General features: G+C 46.7%; 1 protein-coding gene across 1 annotated transcript in view; it reads left to right on the top strand.

The window, feature by feature from the left end:
* LOC128430603 (adhesion G protein-coupled receptor L3) overlaps positions 1–20,840 on the top strand; it is a 124,339-nt gene that overhangs the window by 81,760 nt on the left and 21,739 nt on the right. Inside the window, exons 10-14 of the mRNA XM_053416707.1 lie at positions 3,487–3,609; positions 5,177–5,382; positions 7,916–8,092; positions 16,447–16,656; positions 18,617–18,837. Of these exons, the coding sequence (XP_053272682.1) occupies positions 3,487–3,609; positions 5,177–5,382; positions 7,916–8,092; positions 16,447–16,656; positions 18,617–18,837 (937 nt within the window). The remainder of the gene's footprint in view (positions 1–3,486; positions 3,610–5,176; positions 5,383–7,915; positions 8,093–16,446; positions 16,657–18,616; positions 18,838–20,840) is intronic.

Genomic DNA, 20,840 nt, shown 5'->3' with positions numbered 1-20,840 from the left:
ACACGTCACAGTGCATGTGCTCGTCTGGGGCTTTGTCTGCAGCGAGAGGGTGCTCCACTCTCTCTCCGCATGGTAATCTTATGAGCAGATTTCTGCCGATTAGCATGTTATTTAGACCGGCTTTGAAGGTATAGCCTTTGGGTCCAGCAGCTACTATGGCATCAAAGAAATTCCCCAAAGCCCCGTCGTAAGCTCTTTTACACAACCACACAGGGGAAGAGAGAGAGAGAGAGAGAGAGAGGGGGAGAGAGAGAGAGAGAGAGAGAGATAGAGAGAGAGAGGGAGAGGGAGAGAGAGAGAGAGAGAAGCTCCCTTTCTTCTGAAGGCAGGCTCGGAATCCAGGGGAATGGTGAGCTATCTGGGGTATTGTCTTAGCTCAGTTGAATAGGAATGTATCACTGATCCCCCCCCACCGCACCCCACACCCCCGGCCTTTGGAAACGCACAAGAGAATGTTAATACAAAGTTTTTTTTTTAATATAAAGTATGGGAAGCCTCGGTTTTGAGAACAGATACAAAGGACGGATTTAATGTAGCCCTCCTTCCTAGCTTTTCGTGGACACTAACATTTATCAAAGGGATAGGTGACGTGGTCGGTCCACACGTCGGCTGAATGTCTCATCAGGTCGAGTGAAGTTTCCATTTCTCACGCCTTGTTTCACGTTGAGTTCAGCCTCTCGAGACGAGTGTGCCAGACACTTTCTGCTGTTGTTTCAATCAGAGCCATGCAGAGTAGATTTAGGCAGATCCTGGTTGGACAGGTGAAGGTAGCCTACATTATGTTATATCTCAAAGCACTGGCCACAAAGGATAAGACTGTATACCAAGATGGAAGTAACGTCTCCACTTCCTCCCGCTATCCAGAAATTAAGCTAAAATATCCCGGACATAAATGCTGCCATCTCTGACAACGTGATTTGGAGCTAGAGTCTGCGGATTAGCGACCATGGGATGAATCTGTGGTAGCAAAGTCCCATTGAATGTTTTATAGCATAAAACAAATTAATTAAAAAAAAAACTAAACAGGAACAATTGATAATTTCACATATCTGTATATGCATGGAACAACCTAAAATGACAAAACCATATTGAGGAAAAAAAAAAAGTAAGTTCAGGCTGCTTTGACGTTTTAGTTTGGCGCCCGTCCTATCCATTAACGTGGAGGAGGAAGGGTTTGTCACTCTTGATATCGACTCAGGAGGAAACAAGTGACACTGCATCTGGAATTTAAAGGAATACAGCACATACGGGGGGGGGGGGGGGGGGATATGAGGTGATGGGAAGAAGATGCAGACGTTGACATGAAATCAGCACAGTACCAGAAATGTCCGATCCAAAATATTCATGCACCTGCACGAATAAGATTGGACACGACTTGTCAGCAGCTAGCCGGACTCTGATGAATGAGCCGCTGACTGTGAAGGAGGGATGAAAACAGCTGCTTCCAGTTAACCGGTGCAAGCTTCAGTTGTCTGTCAAAACTCGAGCTGAGCTCCAATGATGTCGACGACTCTGTCAGAGAAATATCTGAGTTCGACTCTTCTTTTTTAAAGGAGACATATTCAAGTCATGTTCAGGTTGATCGTTTTATTTTGTGGTATAAAAGGTTTACATGGTCTGTTGTTGAGAGAACACATCCCTCTCCTGGTTCTGTCCATCACTGACTGCAGCTCCTCTGTTCAGCCTCTGTCAGAAACACTTGTTATTCCCTCGTGTCCCTGTAAGACCCTCCTCCTGATGAAGCCTTTGTCTGCTCTGATTGGCCAGCTCGCCTGCTCTGTTGTGATTGGTCAACTGCTTCCAGCGAGTGTAGGAAATGGCCAACTCTGCTCGGGATTTACTTATTCTAATAATGATTATGCAAGCGTAACAGTGTCAGAAGTATTGCCCACTGACTTTTTAAGTATCCCCACAAAACATACTGGAAAAGCACCATATGTATTCTTGAAAGTTTTATTTCTGACTCTTTAGATTATGTACATGTTTCCATAGCATTACAGTGGCTACATTTCAGCATGTGGCAGATTCTATGCAAACACGACTTCCTTCTCAGGAACCCCAGGATCATTATGTGAATTCCCCGGCGAGCTTCTCCACCTCAGTGCTGGCAGCTTGTTTCCTGGATCCCTCCACACCGCTCACCTCTCACTCCTTGAATATGAGATTTCGTGCTGCTTCCTCTCCTCCCCAGTGCTGTAATGAATCCGCGGGATTCACCCGAGTGCATCCGGGAGCTAATGTGACATTTAGGAATGCCTCGACTTCACACAGGTCACCCGTACTTGAGATTAGCACACACTCCGCTGCTTTATTAACCCCCGAGTTGTATCCCGGTGTAATAACTTTGAGGGAATGAGCTTCTTCTTGCAGCCTGGCTCGTATCAGCTGCTCGTTTTCCTCTTCTGTGTGACGCCGGAGTCTTTGAACCATAAATTAGGAGCCGGCTTCAGACACAACAGCTGCCGAGCTGCCGCAGAGGCGAGCTCGTCTTCCCTCGCTGGTGTTTATCTCCTCCTCGCATCTCTGGCTCTCTGCTCTTCATGAGAGGAAGATTCCTTGAAAGGAAAGCAGTTTTTTATTAATTTTTTTCAAAGGGCCCAGACAGTCTTTGTTGTTAGTTATTTATTTTTTTACAGTTTCAGAAGAAACAGCCTCACACGAACGCCTGATTATCACTTAATTAAGAATCCTTCGGTGAGACACTGGCCTCCCCCCCTGCACACGGAGACTTCAGAGAGAGGCAGGCCCTCAAAGCGGCGGGAATCAAGAGAGGACGTGTCACAGTTAGTGCCCGTCGGAGATGCACTGATTAATAACAAATCTGCTCCTGCAGGAGGATGTTTGAATCAGTCAAGTGGCTGAAGATGTGTGTGTGGGGGGGGGTCTGCTGCCGTCTCGTGAGGTTGTTTGGTCTTTATGTGATTCCAGCGATGACAGGTGCTCCACACGGAGGCCAGGTGCAAAGCGTACGAATCCGCTTTATCGTTCGTTTAGTTTAACACTTACACAGAGTGAGCACAATGTGACTGTGTGCTAGACAATGTTACAGCCTTGTGCATGGGAGGTGGAGGATGAGAGGTAGAGACGGAGAAATTGTTTATGACCTTTGTGAACTGACGTCAACAGAAAATATCAAACTCGTCGAATAAGGTCAGAGAAGCACATTTACTTTTTCGTTTAATCACACAGCTGTTGGTTTTTTTCTTATTTTCTAGACACCTGAATGTTACTTAGCAGAAAGTAGCACGTCTTAGAAAACTCTTAAGTATATTGATTACAATGGTATTTAAAAGATGTTGCAGTGTAATAAATCTCATCCAGCGAGCGTGTATTCAAATAAGTGTACTCAAGACTTTAGCAGATTCCTCAGGTTATAGGTTTTAAACTTTTTATGTTAGATTGTGCATCATAGAAAATAGCATTGATCACTAAATGCCTCTGTGTGTGTTTCTGTGTGTGTTTGTGTGTGTGTTTGTGTGTCTGCAGAGCTGGAGGTTGCAAGGATGAGCACCGAAGGAAATTTACCTGATCTGAAGTTCCCACAAACCGGAGGACAAGGCAACTCCATCCACCTCTCGGCGAACACGCTGAAGCAGCACGGGCGAAACGGTGAGAAGTCTGTTTCAATCTTGTTGTTGGTTTGAAGTGTAACCGCTCCTCACACACAGTTTGTGTTATTCTACAAACCGACTGTGAAATAAATCCTGTTTTATTGTACTGCTTGGAGAAAGAAAAAAAACTTACCCGACTCAAGCGATCCTCCGCAATTAATCAAAATTCCCTTTTGTTATTTGTCTCTTTCCCACTTCTGGATGTGCCACTGAATGGTGCCGCGGTGGTTTTGTTGAAATTCCATTACTCACGCCGGAGAATCGCTTTCTAACCGCCGCCCCAAACCCTTTTGTTGGGCTTGCATGTAAAGAACAGGAACAGCTCTGCCACCTTTTAAACAAGGCCCCGGCTGCAGAGCTATTTATGTTCGAGTGCTGCGTCTGAACTGTAATTGAGGCAGTTAGACACAATACATGGATACGTCTTCAGGAACAATGTGGCCTCCATGACTTTATTATCGGCGCATGCGAATCAGATTCGACTCCAGCTGCGCCAGCCGCCTCTCCACGAGACGACTCCGTCCACGTCCAGCCGCGCCCGGGCCGATCATTAAAGCAGGGTGGCGGATATCTCCCCCCCCCCCCCCCCCCCTCTCATCATCCAGCTCCCCAAATTGTTTTCTTTTCATCTGAGCGAGTGATCTCGGTATCGGCGGGAGGGAACTTTTTCTTTCATATCAGTGCTCCAAAGTGAGACAGCAGGAGGGGAAGGAGATGTGTAGCGGAGGGAGAAAGAGAGAGAGGAGGAAATTATTAACAAGAAAAATGCTGGCTTTTGTCGGCGCAAGTAGAAAAGTGGTAACCGCTTTCTTTGAATACCAAATTGAAATCGATGTTTGTTGATGCAGCAACGGTTTCTCCTGTTTTTCCCTTTTTTTTTTTTCTTTTTTTTTCCTGCCGGCCCCCGACACTGGTTTCTGTTTTGACAGTTTCACTATATTCACTTTCTGATTCCTGTGTTAACAACACTTCAGCTGAGGGATTGTTTCCAGTATTGTTATTTACAGAATTCTTCCCAAGTGTTGCCGAAGCTCAGCAGGTCCATTTATAAGCCCTATAAGTAGTATATATATATATCTGGGCTGCTTGGATGGAAGAAGGAAAAGAACCAAACACATTCATGACAAGTTATTTCTTAAAGGTTGGACCTGTAGCTCCAACATAAAGGAATGTTAAAGCTACAATACACAGTTATATTTTCGGCGATAGAGCGTTTACAGCTTCGTGGTGACAGCTTGAGAAAGGCCACACATTCCTGCAATTCCTTCAACACTGAGGCTCTGTATTCGACACCAGTGGAATGCGATCAAATTCTTCTAATGGCCTTCAACACACACCAGGAGCTGCTGACATCCACCTACCATGTTAGCATTGAAGCTGCTCTACGATGTAAACTGACATTGCACATACTAAGAACGCAGCAGGAGGTCAAATCAAAAATAATTGCAATGATCTAGAAATTGGGGTTTCAGCTATCAATATGAGTTTCAATATTTGGGCGTCCACACACTTTTGGCCATATTCTATATTCTGACTGAGCCTTTTCTCCAATCGTCCCCCTGCAGGTGAGATCCGGATCGCCTTCGTTCTGTACAAGCACATCGGCATCTACCTTTCCACGGAGAACGCCAGCATGAAGTTGGGCAGCGAGGCCCTGGCGACCAACTACTCCGTCATCGTCAACTCGCCGGTCATCACGGCGGCCATCAACAAGGACTCCAACAAGGTCTACCTCTCGGACCCGGTCATTTTCACCATCAGGCACCTCCAGGTAAGACTCTGCATCTGTGGGAGCCTCCATGCTTTTACTTGGATGTTTAATATACCCCTCTCTCTCTCTCTCTCTCTTAAACTATCTCGATAGAAGCAACCCATCACCATTTCCTTTTAGCCCCCGAGGCGCAACAAAAACCCACAAATCCCATCTCAAAGCGAGAAGATTGAGTTAGAACGAGGAAGTTTTGTTCAAAGACATGTGTCAAGAATTAAATCGTGCAAAACAGAATTCCTCGCAAGGTGTTGCCGGGGATGCATGTTGTCATTTATTAGTTTGAACCACCTGCAGCCTGATCTCCCTGAACAAATAGCAATCTCACTGAGCTTCACTGGAGGCCACTTAGTCATTGTGGGAGTCGCGACTTCTCCCTCTTGACTCCATTATCTTCTCCACACTCTGCTTCCCTCCAAATATCCCTGTTTGTGTCTGCAAAACAGCGGCCTCAGCGATTATCAGGGATGTTGAACAGCCAGGGGAGAATTTGCGGCTGGGTCTCGTGTGGAGGAGGAACCTGGTCGGCAGCAGCAGAGGCAGCACACGGAGGGATAGAGAGGGAAAAAAAGCTCCTGGATGTCAAAATGAAATGGCTGAAATAATGTCAGGGGGCAATGTCAGCGTAGTTATTGCTGTGACTCACCTGCCTTAAGTGTGATTTGTAATTTGGACTGTAGATCCATTCATTTTACTGTTGGTCAAATGTTGGGGCACCGGCTCTTTTATAACCCTGTCTTGCTCAGCTGGAGTCATTTCAATAAAACAGTGCCCTTTTGGAAAAGTGTGTTTTCTACACCGGGGCCTCTTCCACTTAGTAAACCGGAGAGCATGGTGCTACCGATCATATTCAAGGGCCATAAACATGCACATTAACATATAGAATATGTTTTGTTTACACCGTGGGCTTCGCAGTGAATCATAAAATCCGCATGATTAAAGTTAAACTTCATTGGATGCCATATTGACGTTTTGTGCATTGAGCAGTTACATCAAATCAAGACCTCCCACTTCTCTGGTGGACTGGTACACCAGTCAGAGGGGTTATCAACCAAGCGCTCTGATTAGCTGCTTATTTGTGGCTGCGGGCAATTATATATTTTTCTTATTCTTTTGTGAGGAGATAACTCCTTTTATATTTTGTTGTATTTGTATTTTTTTATCAACCTTTTTCTTTGTTTAAATTTGGCCCTCAAGGCTTATTCATGCTCAACATTTGATATGAACACAGAAGTGGATGGAGCCCTACTTTTGAAAGCTGTGGTAACAAAGCATTACCACAGGAAATTGTGGAGGGGGGGGGGGGGGGATGTAGCAAATAGTTCAAGCAATGCAGAAAGAAGACAATTAGACAAACGGTGCGCTTCCTACTTACTTCACCGGGGCTCAGTGACTCAACGCATTCTAGTGGATGAATTCTCTAACATCAAGGGCAGCATAATTGACCTCAATAATCCAAACAGCTCTTATGTAGCTGTAAGAATTCAGCCCTGAGTTAATGAAGTATTGTACATGATGTGTTAGGCTGGTCCAGAACCACTCAGAGTTATTAGTCATTACCCAAATCAACTCAAACTTGCCCTCGGTGGAAAGAGCCGCAGTCATCTTGACTTGCTGAGCAGGGGTTCCTATTTTTCCCGGTTTCCCACTGTTGCGTCCCCGCCCCTCAACCATGTGGCTCTGGATCACTGGCCCCCTGGGACCGTGATGGCGATGTGTCCTCTAGTTATTGTTTCGCTTCCTTGCTTCACCACTTAATGGGACCAATTAAAGCCATTAATGGGACAGAGGGTTCGTCCTATCTCCTTGCTGCCGAGTACTTTTACACAGGGTTTGGGTGTGTGAAGGGTGAATTCAATCAGCGGCAAATTTTACATTCACAGAGGATGAACCTTATTAGGCTAATTACCCCCGAGCAAGTGTGAAACTATGAAGAACGGCAGCTCCTCGCGTGTTTATGAGGAAGCAGACACAGTTAACCTTGGACGCTGCGAACACGCTTTTCTTCTTCTTCCTTTTTCCGAAGCTACAAAAAAAGAAATCGGGCACAAGAGGCAAAAGCTGTTGATGTATCTGTTTATCAGCGGTTATGTGTTTCGCTGTGCTCGTGTGTTTCCCAGCCCCAGCGTGGCCAATGACTTTTTACGAAAATGGCGGGCGAGATAGCGGGGAGGCGTGCTCGTCGTTAGGGCCGCAGACAGAGGTGGTGCCCATTAAACAGTGGGGCGGCCCATTGTCACGCGGTGAAAGTTAAAGAGCAAGGTCAGAAAAACAGGCATGCTGCGGCTTGATGCCACATGACAGGAAAACCACCTGCTACTCGCTTTAGAACGGCCATGGGTTGCATTGGGGGGAAAATAGCCTGTTTGCAGGATGTTTCTTTTTGGACGGTAGAAAATGGACAAAGCTAATGTGTGATTAAACCCACATCCCTCTGTTTCACTAAGTGGACAGACACCATGATTCTCTCGTGTGGATTCCCCCTCTTTGTTTGGTTCTACTGATTAATCTGTGTGTATTTTTGCTCTCCTAACAGCAATCCAAGGAGAACTTCAACCCCAACTGTTCCTTCTGGAGCTACTCCAAGAGAACCATGACTGGCATCTGGTCCACGCAGGACTGCCGCTTGCTGGGCACCAACAGGACCCACACCACCTGCTCCTGCACCCATCTGACCAACTTCGCCGTCCTCATGGCCCATGTGGACGTCAAGGTAGGACAACTTGACAAGAGAAATGAGACTGCATGATCCATCACGGTCCGTTCCGAGTACAGATGAGCATTTTAACCAAAAGCTCTGCTCTAATAGTATTTGATTATCACAAGGAACTTCTCAACCCTTCTCCTTCTTTTCATCTTTGTCCTCTTTTATGTTAAATTGGTGGTGAGTAAACTGCTTTTAACCTTTTGGCAGTAAAAAGCTCTTACTACCAGATGTGTGAAAATAAGGGAAGGTATATCTGTCACTTTTTTAAATAATATATGACTATTGCAAAATTCCAAATCACTTTCCAAGTGACTGGATACCTTTGACTTTAGCATTAACTAAGCTAAGCTAATGGCTCCTAGTAGAAGCTCTACTGTATATGTAGCACACAGAGTGGTTTATTTTACCCATTGGAGCTGTGCAAATATATACAAAATAGTATTTCTACTTGTATCTGGAGCTACATTTTACTAAAATATTCATACAACTTTGTGTCTGGAAGTTGTTTAGAGCCGAACCTAACTGTATTTAATAAAGGATTAAGTGGGAATACATTTTACAGTCAAGCCAATAAAACCCTGTATCCTAACATTATGATTTTAATTAGGCTGCCCTGGTCCCAACTGCTTCTTATATTAAAGCGTTTATTTATTTATTCATTTATTTATTCATACAAATGAAGAAACATTCAAACATTTACATCCTATCCCCACATCTCGGTTTTCTCTCAGTGCACCGTGTGTTTTTCTGCCTTCAGGGCAGCAACAGAAACTGAGTGAAACCAGTACAGTACAGTGAGTGTGATGGTGATTAATAAGTAGGCGCTAATGATGGTTGTGCAGAAGAAAGAAAGTGATTTGGCCTCGAGGTTTGTGTGGAGTGACGAGTGTGGGCAGCTCGCTCGCTCAAGAGAAGAATAGGAATGGAAAGGAGCCGGGTGAGGAGTTCAGGAATGGGGGGAAAATACACATTTTGTGAATTAGCGGTCAGAGAAAGAAGCCGTGCTGTTGTTCTGGCGCTGACAGACAACTTCATTATTTGTGTCGCAGGAAGTTTCGAGGAGCTTTCTGCTGACATGGCAGAGAAGTTCTTTATATATCTGGCGTGGCAGCTGTGTCTCCAGAGGCTCACACCCCTGAATCAGTGGGAGGGAAAATAAATACATAAAAATAAAAATAATGTACACAACCGCATACCGAAATCAATTCAAAAATGTGTTCTTCCCCCCCCCACACACACACACACACGACTTCTCCCAGCTAAAGAGGGCCACTGTTTGTCACTCGGCGGCGTGACTTTCGGAGCCGCTAAGCTCTCCGCGGGGCCGACGCCAAGTCTGGAATAGAGAGAGAGCGGCGAAGAATGGGAGCCTTCACGCAATGAAAGCAAAGCAGCTAAAGAGAAAAAAAAAAAAAAACACAAGGAAGAAAGAAAGTAGGCAGTAAAAAGGGGGACGCTTTCAGTCGAGCCGATCCCTAACATTTTGGAAAGCCTGGCTCGCTTGTGGCTTCGGCATTCACTGGAGGAAAGTGGACGGCGGTTACACCACGGTTCTGACTGATAGCGTTTTTCTTTTCTTTTTTTTGTTTTTTATTCTTTATCGTTATTTCGAATTGGCTGTTATAAAAGGCAGCCTGTTGGAAGGTGCTGCCAAATGAGAGATTCTGAGTCTTTTTTTATTTGACAAACTGTCACTGTGTTGTATCTCAGAACGCACTGAATGGAGGGTGTGTGTGTGTGTGTGTGTGTGTGTGTGTGTGTGTGTGTGTGTCCGTGTGTCCGTGTGTGTGTGTGTGTGTCCGTGTGTCCGTGTGTGTGTGTGCAAACAGGAGAGAGGCTGAGAGAGACATTTTATGAATTGATGTTTTTTGTATCCATGGCAACAGAGCATACCATAGCTCATGCTTTGCTGTGTTATTACTCATTACCCTCGGAGCGGCAGATTATATTCTAACCTTGTTTATTTCTCAGTGGCATCTCTGTGGCAAGAGGAAAACAAAAAAAAAAGATGGGTAGGCTGTAATTACAATTTTTCCTTTGGAGGACAGAGGCTCGCTACAGTATCACCACCATCTTTCATCTTGTTTGGGGGGGGGGGGGGGGGGGCGATTACGTGCGCGCTAGTTTAGAATAATCACGGTGTTATATTACGAGATCTTTAAGTTCTGCTTAATAGGTGGTCGACCGTATCGCATCCACATTCCCACCGCCGCGTTATGATTGCATCCAGAGTGCCACATACTTCACTCATATTAGAAGAGGCAAAATGTCCCCGCCTGCGCATGGGACATTGCCAAACGCTCTCATTTTGTCCTTGACGGTGATTTCAAGTTTGCTGCACGGCTGCTGCCTCTCCAGTTTTTAAATTCAAATGTGCGTTCGTGTTCCATCGCTCATCCGGTAGAGGAGGGAAGAAAGTACGCCGTCAACTGTGTGAAAAAGTTTGTTTGGAGGAATTGTTTCTTACCTGTGATGTGTCCTCGTTTGTGAATCACAATAATTACACATGAATTATGTGTAATCATACCCGACGACATCTCCTACAGGCTTTAGTGTGTTTACCTTACGTAGACTTTATGACTTCTGGCTGAACTTTGTCTACTTTGAGATGTGTTATAAAACTAATGTATGTGCATTAATAAACTGTCTTAACAATAAGCCCTAATCAGTAATCGCACTCAACCTGACGTTGATTGTGAGTGTGGGCAAAGTAAAAGAAAACATTGCCCACACATTCATATTCATAAGGAGCCCTTCAAGTAGAATGTAGTGCAGAGAATATATGTAACATTATTAGACACACTCATCAGTGGAGAAACTCCAGACTGTGTCTCATCGGGATTAATTACGTTTGAAGTCAATTAGTTCCTCGGAGTAATTTTAAAACCACATATCGTGGAAAACGTCGCTGGAAGTTTCCCGCGCGCCGGCACCCAAAGATGTTTAGAGCTCTGGTGGTGTCTGATGTAACGGCCCTAACCGAATCAGCAGACGTGAAATCTTTTTAAAGCCACGGACTCGCGAGGACTCATTAACGGCAACCGTCTAAACCGAGCCTCCCAATTCTCAGGAGGGCGCCCACTCGCGCGGTATCTGTCGGACGCAGGCGATCAGGTAACCGCCACTTAGACGATCACAAGGGCATCGAGTGCCGCCTGTGTCGCCACTCGAGCCCTTTGTTTGCACATTTTGGAGCTATCTCTCCTGGAGAGAGAGAGCCGATGCCTCCGACTGATCCTGCAATCTGAGCAGAGGAGCGCCGTCGGCCCCATAAACAAATTAAGACGGTGCTCACAGACGGCGGCAGGCAGCTGCACCGGGAGATTAGACGTCTCTTTTGTCTTCTCTCAATGAGCGCAAGCGGGGTGTTTTTGAGGGAGCGGCGTGAGAGTGGGTGTTCTTTTGATGTGACTTTGCTGTTGATTCTAACCTCGAGATGTCCTGACAGCGAGCCGGGAGACACTCAGAGCAATCAAAGATGTAAAAAAGGGATCCGCAATAAGTGCATTCCACTTGACGCGGTGTCAAAAAGCAAGATTTAGCCACATCAGCTTCAATTCTCTTCACTAATAGAGGTGATGTTGAGTTGTTTTTGAGGCACAGATCAGCCTCTTCGTTGGGGGGGCCTTTCTGGGTTCATTTGGGCTCGTTCCAGGAGCCGAACAAATGTCACAACACATGCGCCACAGACCACCATTCCATCAAGGTCTGCTTCAGATGTAATTTTTGAGGATCCCCTAATGGCTCGTGCCCATTCAAGCCCTCGCGGCATCTTATTGAACCCTCTCCTGGATTTAAGTCTGCCATTTGTGAGGGACAGCCAGTGGGCATTAAGAGAAAGAAAGAGATCTTTTATATACGGGCTGAAGCACGAGCCCCAGCTCAAGAAATATAGACCTGCTCTGGTTCCTCCTACAGGCCATTATTTACATAGCAGATATGTGCGCTGAGATAGGCCCCAGGGAGGCGTTGAGCTATCGGTAAGTGGCACTGTTCCCGACAGACCAGTACGTATAAATCAGTGGCACGTCCCAATGGATGATGGAGGGGGTGATATTTTGGGAACATCCATCACTGTCCTGACCGAGCATCTTCACGCTGGCACCATCAGACAGTAACTATGATGAGGAAGGACAGTCAAGGTTGGTTGTGTGTTTTATGATGTTACATATTGTATGAGCGCGGCCCCGGAACTGTACACACCGCGGGTGTGATGCTCAAGATACATCTATTTATATTTTTAAGGTGCAGGCGCAGGAGACAGGGAGCATGGTAGAGGCCATAGCAACCGCAATGCATGTTAGACATAGTTATCTCAGGTTGGGAAACAGTCAACGCCACCACACAAGCTGGAATCTATCTCGCTGCCCCTTTGAAATGTGGCGAATTTACCCGGATGCCTGATTCATGTGCCCTCGCCACCACCGCTCCTCATCCTTATGCAGATCATAAATCCATGGTCATACCGTAGGTGAACTTGTCACATGACTCCCCGCGGCGGGCCACTGCCCCTCAGCTCAAATGTCTGCCCTGCCCGACCGTATTTCATGAGTCAAAGGCCCGGCTCTGGAGGCATATAGGGAGATTTATGCATTTTAATTGGATTTGCTTCATGGCCCCACGCTGAGGGCGATTCTTTGAGGTATAAACGATTGATGCTCTCCTCTCTTCGCCACCTCACCCTCATGGGCTCTTTTTTTTTTTTTTTTACAGACCTGATTCCGGAGCTTTTGGCCCTAAACACCGGATGTCACGCTAATTAAGTGCATATGATTTGATGTCGGTTTCAAACGGGTCGGCAAAGAATCGCGCCGGCGCCTGCCAGCCGCGCACCTGCACCTCCTCGACTCTCTGCTCGAGGAGGTGCAGAAAACTTATTCTGTTCTATATGTGAGCAGACGAGTGGCAAAACCAATCTCCACAGGCGGCGGCGGTATGAGAAATATGTGTGTTTAAGAAATAAGAGAGAAGTGCAGGTGAGAGAGAGATTGGAAGACAAATCGAATGTGTACACCTCGGCCCGCTAAGTAACATGGATGCCGCATGACTCGGCTGGCCCTCATAACGGAGCGAGGGGATTTCAGAGCAAATTATGTCGGCCCACTCCGGAGACCCCCGCACAGATCCCTCTCGTGGAGGTTTGCAGGTGTGAGGTGAGGTGCAGGGGCTCGGCGGATCACATCATTTGCCATCCTGTCTGGGCACGACTCCCGGGCCAAAGGGAACTTCTCAGCAGAAACGCTGGGGGCCCAGCGACGCCTCAGCCATCATCCGCCCTCCCAGAACAAAGAAATCATGCCACAGTAAATCCATCACCCAGGTGTAGATACAATCCCCTCCCCTCCTCTCTCTGTTTCCACAGCTCCGTCTCTTCATCCCCTCGTTGCCTCTCTCTTTCTCTCTGACCCGGGCCCCTCTCCAATTTGAAGGTGAGATGGTGATGGATGGAGCCACCACACAGCTCGCTAGACCTCAGGGTCCGCTGGCGATACGCCCGCGGCCACCGCACCACCCACCGCATCAATCCCTTGTACGCCTCACAACTGCGGAGCGTGCTAGCAAACACCAGCATCTGTTGCCACCCACCGCGTAGGCACTCGTAGAAAATAAGGGGGCTGAAATCAGCTTTGCTTTCATGCAGACTGACATATACACACACACACACACGCACACACAGACGTCTGCTCCATATCGCATCTCGCCCTCCTCCGAACGTATACACAACGGCTCATCAGGCAGGAAAATCAAAAGAGCGCCTTCCCCAGACTCGAGGAGCACCGCGGCTGTTATTGTACCAGAGTCACTTAATGATCAGCATCTGTTCCCCCCCCCCCCCCCCCCCCCCCCCCCCCCTCCTCTCTGCGAGCGTTAGCTGAGGGTTCCACTAAAGAAGCCTTTGGTGCGATACTCCATCTCCCGAGATTCCGCACTGTAACCCGACTGTGTGTGATGGTGAGAGATGAGAGGGGGGAACAAAAATGGCGATCCCTCTTGTCCCCCCCCCCCCGGTGGAAATCCTGCTGACTGTGGTCGAAGCACGACTTAAAGAGATGCTTGTTTAGAAAAAAGGACACACTCGACATACAGAATGCTTTTGCGGGATTATTTCCTGGCGTAAGCAAATATTTTCTCGAAGCCGGAGCTCAGACTCGCGCAGTACTTGCTGGAGGCCGGGACTGATTACACAGCCTTTGATATCAAACAGCCGAGCTGTACCGGAAGGCTTCTGGGTAACGCACACAGTTGTCTGTGCATGACATGTACGCAGTTGAGGGGGAGTATATCTTAGATTTCACATGCGCTGGTTTCTTCACCGCCTGTCAATGGTGATGAACCGTCCGCCTCGGAAACTAGCGGTGACACCCGTGTTCGCCGAAAGAGCTCCCCGTTTGATCCTCATTAACATTCAGGTGTAGTCGTGGTGTTGAAACTCTGAAGTTCCACCCGTGTAGTCGCCGAGCGCCGGCAGGGCTGACAGTCGACGGGAAGGAGGGTTGGCAGGTTTCTTTAAAATTACCCACACACCCCGCCTCCACTTTCACTTTCCACTGTTTAAATCAAGGCCCAGCGGGGCTGAGTGAGAGAGGAGGACGATTCCTTTGGGAAATTAGAGAAGCTTCAGTCGCTGACCAGAGTGTTTGGCTGCAGTAATTATGTTTAGTTAATAAATCAAGATGTCACTCTCTGGGTTTCATCTCCATATAGAAGGTTTTTTTTTTATCACATGTTTTGGTGTCTGTCCTGTCAGAGTGAAACTGCTCTGGGAATGTGCACATCTGCTCCCAGTAATGTGTGCTGGTGCTGCAATGTTAAATATTTTAGGTTTCCAGCCTTTCTTGTCAGACGCGAGCCCCCCCACCAGCCACGTCAGATGTCGACACCCACCCATCACGCTCCCAATGTGTTCGTCTGAAGTGGTTTTTAAACTGGTTGTTATTTAACTATTAACGATTTGGAAGTGGATGTAATAGATGATGTTAGGATTTTATTCCACTCGACCTCTTTCGGTGGCAGAGTTTGCATGTTTCTTCTTCCGCGTGCCGCCCGGGTCACCTGAACCCAACAGGCAATTACCCGACTCTGAAAAAATAAAGTGGATAACCCTGACCCCGAGCTCAAATACACTTTCAAAATATTTGTTGGCTCGGCAAGGTCGTTTTTTTAACTGATGCGTACGGAGATGTTGTCGGATGGTGTTGCGGTAAAAAAAAATATTACTGCAGTGTGGAGAGGCAGCTTTTTGAAAAGGCTCGGAAGCGACTTCTTGTAGTTTACTTTTTTCACACTTGCTCTGTTGTCGTAGAGCAGAAGCAGAAAAACATGCAGATGAAAACAGCTTTATTGGGAATTTGACTGTAATAAAATGGTGTATATGTGAGCGGAGAGAGTAAGAGGAGCAAACACCTAAAGGGATGAAACCAGCCGATAAAGTGCAATACAATGACAATCAGGAATCTGCTATTAACAGACCTCAAATATGTTCTTGATTGACGCCACATACTAGCTTTTGACTTGGTGTTTAGAGGATGCCTGTGTTTTCCTTACTCTCAGTTCCGATGTTGCCGCAGACATCTTGGTTTCAATGTGCCTTTCCTCACGTCCGCCTCAGTCTCCCTGCGTGCACTTGGCTTTTACGGCCCGTTGTAAATTTCCTTTTCATGGCTGCGGCAGAATTACTGTTGATCCTCATCCATCCTGTAAAGCCCACAAGCGTAATGTCAGCAAAAGCAGGGTTTTTTTAGCACCCCTGAAACTAGCCGTTGTGGCGCACTATGGTTTGAGAAGACCCCCCCACCAAAATGATCAAACGGCAACCGGGGAAGTTGCCGAGCGTGTTGTGGTCTGATTGTGTTTCGTGTTTGCGACGGCCTCAGACACCTGTGGCCCTTCCGCACCGCCCACTTTGTTTTACTCCATCGCCCGAGCAAAACGAAACAATAGCAGGGTGGGGGGGGGACGGGGGGCTTTTAGATTGATTCAGCCTAACTAATTCATGATTCATATCCACCACCTGTGGCTCGCCGTGTTGGGCTTTATTGAATCCACTCAGTTCCTCCTCCCTCTCTCTCTCTCTCTCTCTCTCTTTCACACCCCAAATGGAAATAAAAGCTTTAGGGTTGTTGCTGGGATGGAATGGTGATAAAACTTTACGGGCGCTTTTTCATTTTTTCCCATTGATTGTTTCTTTTTGATTGTTTTGTATTTCTCGGCTGCTCAAATGAACCCCGGCACACTAGGTGCATATATTATCCTTTGCTCACAGTCTGGTCAAATATCATATCCTTTTTGGAAATGACAATAAAGGAACTCACTCTCTCTCTCTCTCTCTCTCTCTCTCTCTCTCTCTCTCTCTCTCTCAGCACGCGGACCCGGTTCACGACATGCTCCTGGACGTCATCACGTGGGTGGGGATCCTCCTGTCCCTGGTCTGCCTGCTCGTCAGCCTCTTCACCTTCTGCTTCTTCCGGGGCCTCCAGAGCGACCGCAACACCATCCACAAGAACCTGTGCATCAGCCTGTTTGTCGCCGAGTCCCTGTTCCTGGTGGGCATCAACCGGGGCGACCAGCCGGTAAGACAGCTGCTGCTGGCGGAGATATGCCGCACCACGGTCAGGTACTGATTTATTTAGCACCACTGCAGAGAGGATGCAGCACAAAGTACAGCGCAACAGGGAGAAACCCCAGAATGAGATAAAAGAAACAAATTCGAGACTCCTCATTTGATGTGTATGTGCTCCGTGGTTCTCGTGTAATCCTGCCGACAAACAAACAAATCAACCAACCGAAAAATGAACAAATGGTCGGAGAACTCATAACCCCCTCTACGGAGGTAAATATGCACATAGACATATTGTGAGATACGCGTTTTGGCTTCCATGGAGCTAAATGATGAAGTAAAGTTCATTTGAAGTCTGTGTAATGAGGTAATTTCATACGTTTGAAGGTGTCAAGCGATGCAGTGGCTTCAAAAGAACAAACGCGAGAAAAAGACACCGACGTGAACATTTTGTTTTTAGCTCATGTCGGCACTGCACTTAAAATCCGCTCTCGCCTTCTTCTTTAGATTTAAGAGCCTCTCTGTTTCTGTCTTTTGAGAAGCTGTAACCTCTGGTGTCATGCTGCACCGTGAGTGGTACGTCCCAGCGAGCGCCAGCGGCCCTGAACACTCTCTCTCCTGCCTGCCTCGAAACACTGAATGAGAGGACTTGGATCTCTCTATTCAACAAACGCTCCCTCCACTGATTCCACAGAAATGGAAAAACACAATCTCACACCGACACCTGCCAACACATCGAGATCTCTACACCGCAACATAATGACGTCATCCATTAACCCCAGAGCTCCCTAATCTGGATTAAACTGCTCAATGCTTCAACTTTCTTCTTCTCCTATACTAACCATATTTTGCGTTACTTCCCTGTGAGGGCTAAGCTGTGCGATTGTGCCTTTTTTGCTTGCTAATGAGACAGAGCACACAGTTAGCTTTTCTCTCTGTGGGGGGGGGGGTGGGGGAGGTTGAGTGACGATAAATTTAGTGTCTGAGCTCAGAGGGAAAAAAGATCTCGTGGCTATAAATTCCTAATGGGGTCACACACTGGAATACATCCTATTCCTAATAGTCCTTGTTTTTTAAATAATTTGAGTTGTTTATTTCCTGTCATTCTCTGTGTCGTGTTATCCCACACGGTTTGCAAATCTGTTGCCGGAGCAGCTCCTCTATTCAACCTCACGTTTCCCCACACGCTTTTTCAAATATCATTTTAAGCACCCGGACCAAAACTCACAGGCCGTACTTTAGCAGCAGAGCTACCTTCCGTGTGAAGTGAAAGCTAATGCTTTGGCCCCACACCTTTCCCTTCCATTACATTTTATGGATGTAATTCACAGCCCGGCTCTAAGATCACTCTCCTGGACGGCAATTAATGTCCACTCGACCTTTTTAGATATTTAATTGGATCCATTTCGGTGACAAAATGCAGTGGTTAAACTCAACTGTGCCAATAATTATATCAATCCATGTAAGTATTGTATCTTAATATTTTTTGGGGAAAGTGAGCAGGCGCACGCAGACGTTGTGTTTGTGTGTCTCGTTTGTGTGCACCTCTCAGCTCAGGAGGTGTAACTATATAATCTGTGTGTACCCGGAGTTTGTACACAATGCGGTGAGTTCCAAATGGCTTTTGGACGGTCGACTTCCCTTCCTCGTTCCCATCTCTCTGTCCGCGGACGCTGCAGCCATCTCCTGCCAGTGACTACAGGCAAACATCCAATCACTTCAGCCAAACAAAGCTTAGCATCGCTAATGGCTGGGAAGACACAAACACGGAGGGGTCAGGACAAAAGCTGCTCCATCGCAGCCGCACTCTGCCAGGCATGCTCTGCCCTTTAGCAAGGCATTTAATCCTCCAGAAAACCAGCTAAAACCCTCCGAGTGATTGGATTGAAACATGTTTTCAAGGGTTAATTCTCGTTTCGCTCCCCCCTCTCTCTCTTTCTCATTCCCTCTCTCGCTATATACAACTTTCCCAGATTGCCTGTGCCGTCTTCGCCGCCCTGCTCCACTTCTTCTTCCTGGCGGCGTTCACGTGGATGTTCCTGGAGGGCGTGCAGCTCTACATCATGCTGGTGGAGGTGTTCGAGAGCGAGCACTCGCGACGCCGCTACTTCTACCTGGTGGGCTACGGAGTTCCTGCGCTGATCGTGGCGGTGTCAGCCGCGGTGGACTACCGGAGCTACGGCACGGACCGGATGTAAGTACACGTCACGCTGGCTTGTGAGTGCATCATATAAAAGACAGCCTGATGGAACCATTTGGAGAATCATTTAAGATAATTTGACATATATGTTTCTGGAATAAAATCGAGGACATGAGCAGCTTCCTTGAAAAGTGCACTTAACCAACACAGCCTGTCAGACGTGTATTTACTACACATCAAGATCCATTTACCAGTCATGTGAAGAAAGGATGTCATATAATGTCTTCTGTCTGAAGCCTTAAAATAGAGGTATAGATTTTGAAAGATGTCTATCAACTTATATATATTGCAAAAATAAAATTGCATTATGGAAATCATAGGATTTTACAGGGCCGATACCAATATAATCAACATAGCATTTTGATACCAACATTTCGTCTCTCTGAAATATATTTAATCATATATAGAGACAATAAATCCTAATTCTTTAAGACAGATAAATGTAATATGGCTAGATATTATTTTGCAGTTTATGCTATTATAAAGAACGATGAATGAATAGAAACACAAATTCAAACAAATATATGGAATGCATTTTTTTCATATCTTTCCTCAATTTTCTTATTCTGTAAAATTAAGATTTTCATATTAGTAAAACGCAGATAACAATATGGTTGTGAAAGGCTCATACGAATACAGGTCTGGCTTTAGTCAATAATCTGTGCAGACATGAGACTGAGACATAATGTTTGTTTTTGCCTGTTATTTTCCCTAATATTAATTATTAAATGTGTCGTATGTGTTTAAAAGAAACCAACTTAATGCTAACTGAAACTTCCCGAGTATTTGGAAAACTTTCTTGAATCTGGGGATTGAGTTCACACTCGTTTGGAAGAACAAGGAGAAAGGAAAACCCACTAGTGTGTCCCTGCCTCACCAGATCTTTGCGTTAGTCGTCTCCACCCACAGAGACCCCGCTAACAACTTAACAACTGTTTGTGTTGTTTTGTGGGGGGCTTCAACAACGTCGCGGGCGACACTCCAACAGCTATCGCTCCTCATCAACTTTTAATGAGGCAGAGCGGTTACTCAGGCTGAACCGATTCCCCCACTGCCGAATTGACTGTGTTATGAAAAATGTAAACCTCAGAAGATGGCTGGATATCAGGCTTTGGTGGTTTGTCTCTCTGCCATTTAGAATCGTGCAAATTACAGCACGGGAACGGAGAGATTCGGATTTCGAAGGAGAGATTGATTAACACGAAGATGGTGGAGTGGAGGCAACAGCCCTTTTTTTTATGTTTCCTGCAGAGGCCCAGTAAGATAGAATCCCCCAGCTCTTCCCCCTGAAACACAAAGTGGTCCATAAAGCAGCGTAAAGTCGAGCAGAGGATCGGCCTCCATCCCTCTCGGTTAATCTCCGACCCATCTGAAAATAATGAAGACCAGCATCAGCAGTTTGCCTCCAAGATGTTTATCATACACACGCACACACACACACACACACACACACGTATGTACACACACACTGCCACATGAACGTAACAGTGTATCGGTAGATTGGCGGGGGCAATGGTTCTTTGTGATGGATGAGGTGATAGCTGCCACCGCCCGAGCCTCGGCATCATGTGAATAATTAAAGCTTGCCACCGGTGGAACAATTATTCGCCGCCATTGAAGGATGAGGGAAGGGCCGCGGCGTGACACGTGCCGGAGAGCACAGTGTATCGGCGAGGGGCACGGGAGTCCTGCCGCAAATTGATTTCGGGGGCCGTGGCCGTGTTATCGCGGGGGTGGCCCTGTTAAGTCCTGAGATATCCAACAAGCCGAAGTGAAAAGTGACCGCGGGGGGGGACAGATGAATGAGCGGTACCGTCCGGTGACTCATAATAAGAGAAGCATGTGTAAGAACAAGGCAGCAGCAGCAGCAGCATGAAGGTCAGCGAGCTTGTAAAGTCACCTCTTCAAAGGCAGAGATCAAATAATCTTTGATCCGGGGGAAGGGAAAGTCGGACTTCCATTCACCCACTCGCAGCAATAACAAAAAAATGCGCCCT

Source organism: Pleuronectes platessa, chromosome 23, assembly GCF_947347685.1.
Source record: "Pleuronectes platessa chromosome 23, fPlePla1.1, whole genome shotgun sequence".
NCBI classification, from domain to species: Eukaryota; Metazoa; Chordata; class Actinopteri; order Pleuronectiformes; family Pleuronectidae; genus Pleuronectes; species Pleuronectes platessa.
This window is presented reverse-complemented; position numbering and strand designations above follow the sequence as displayed.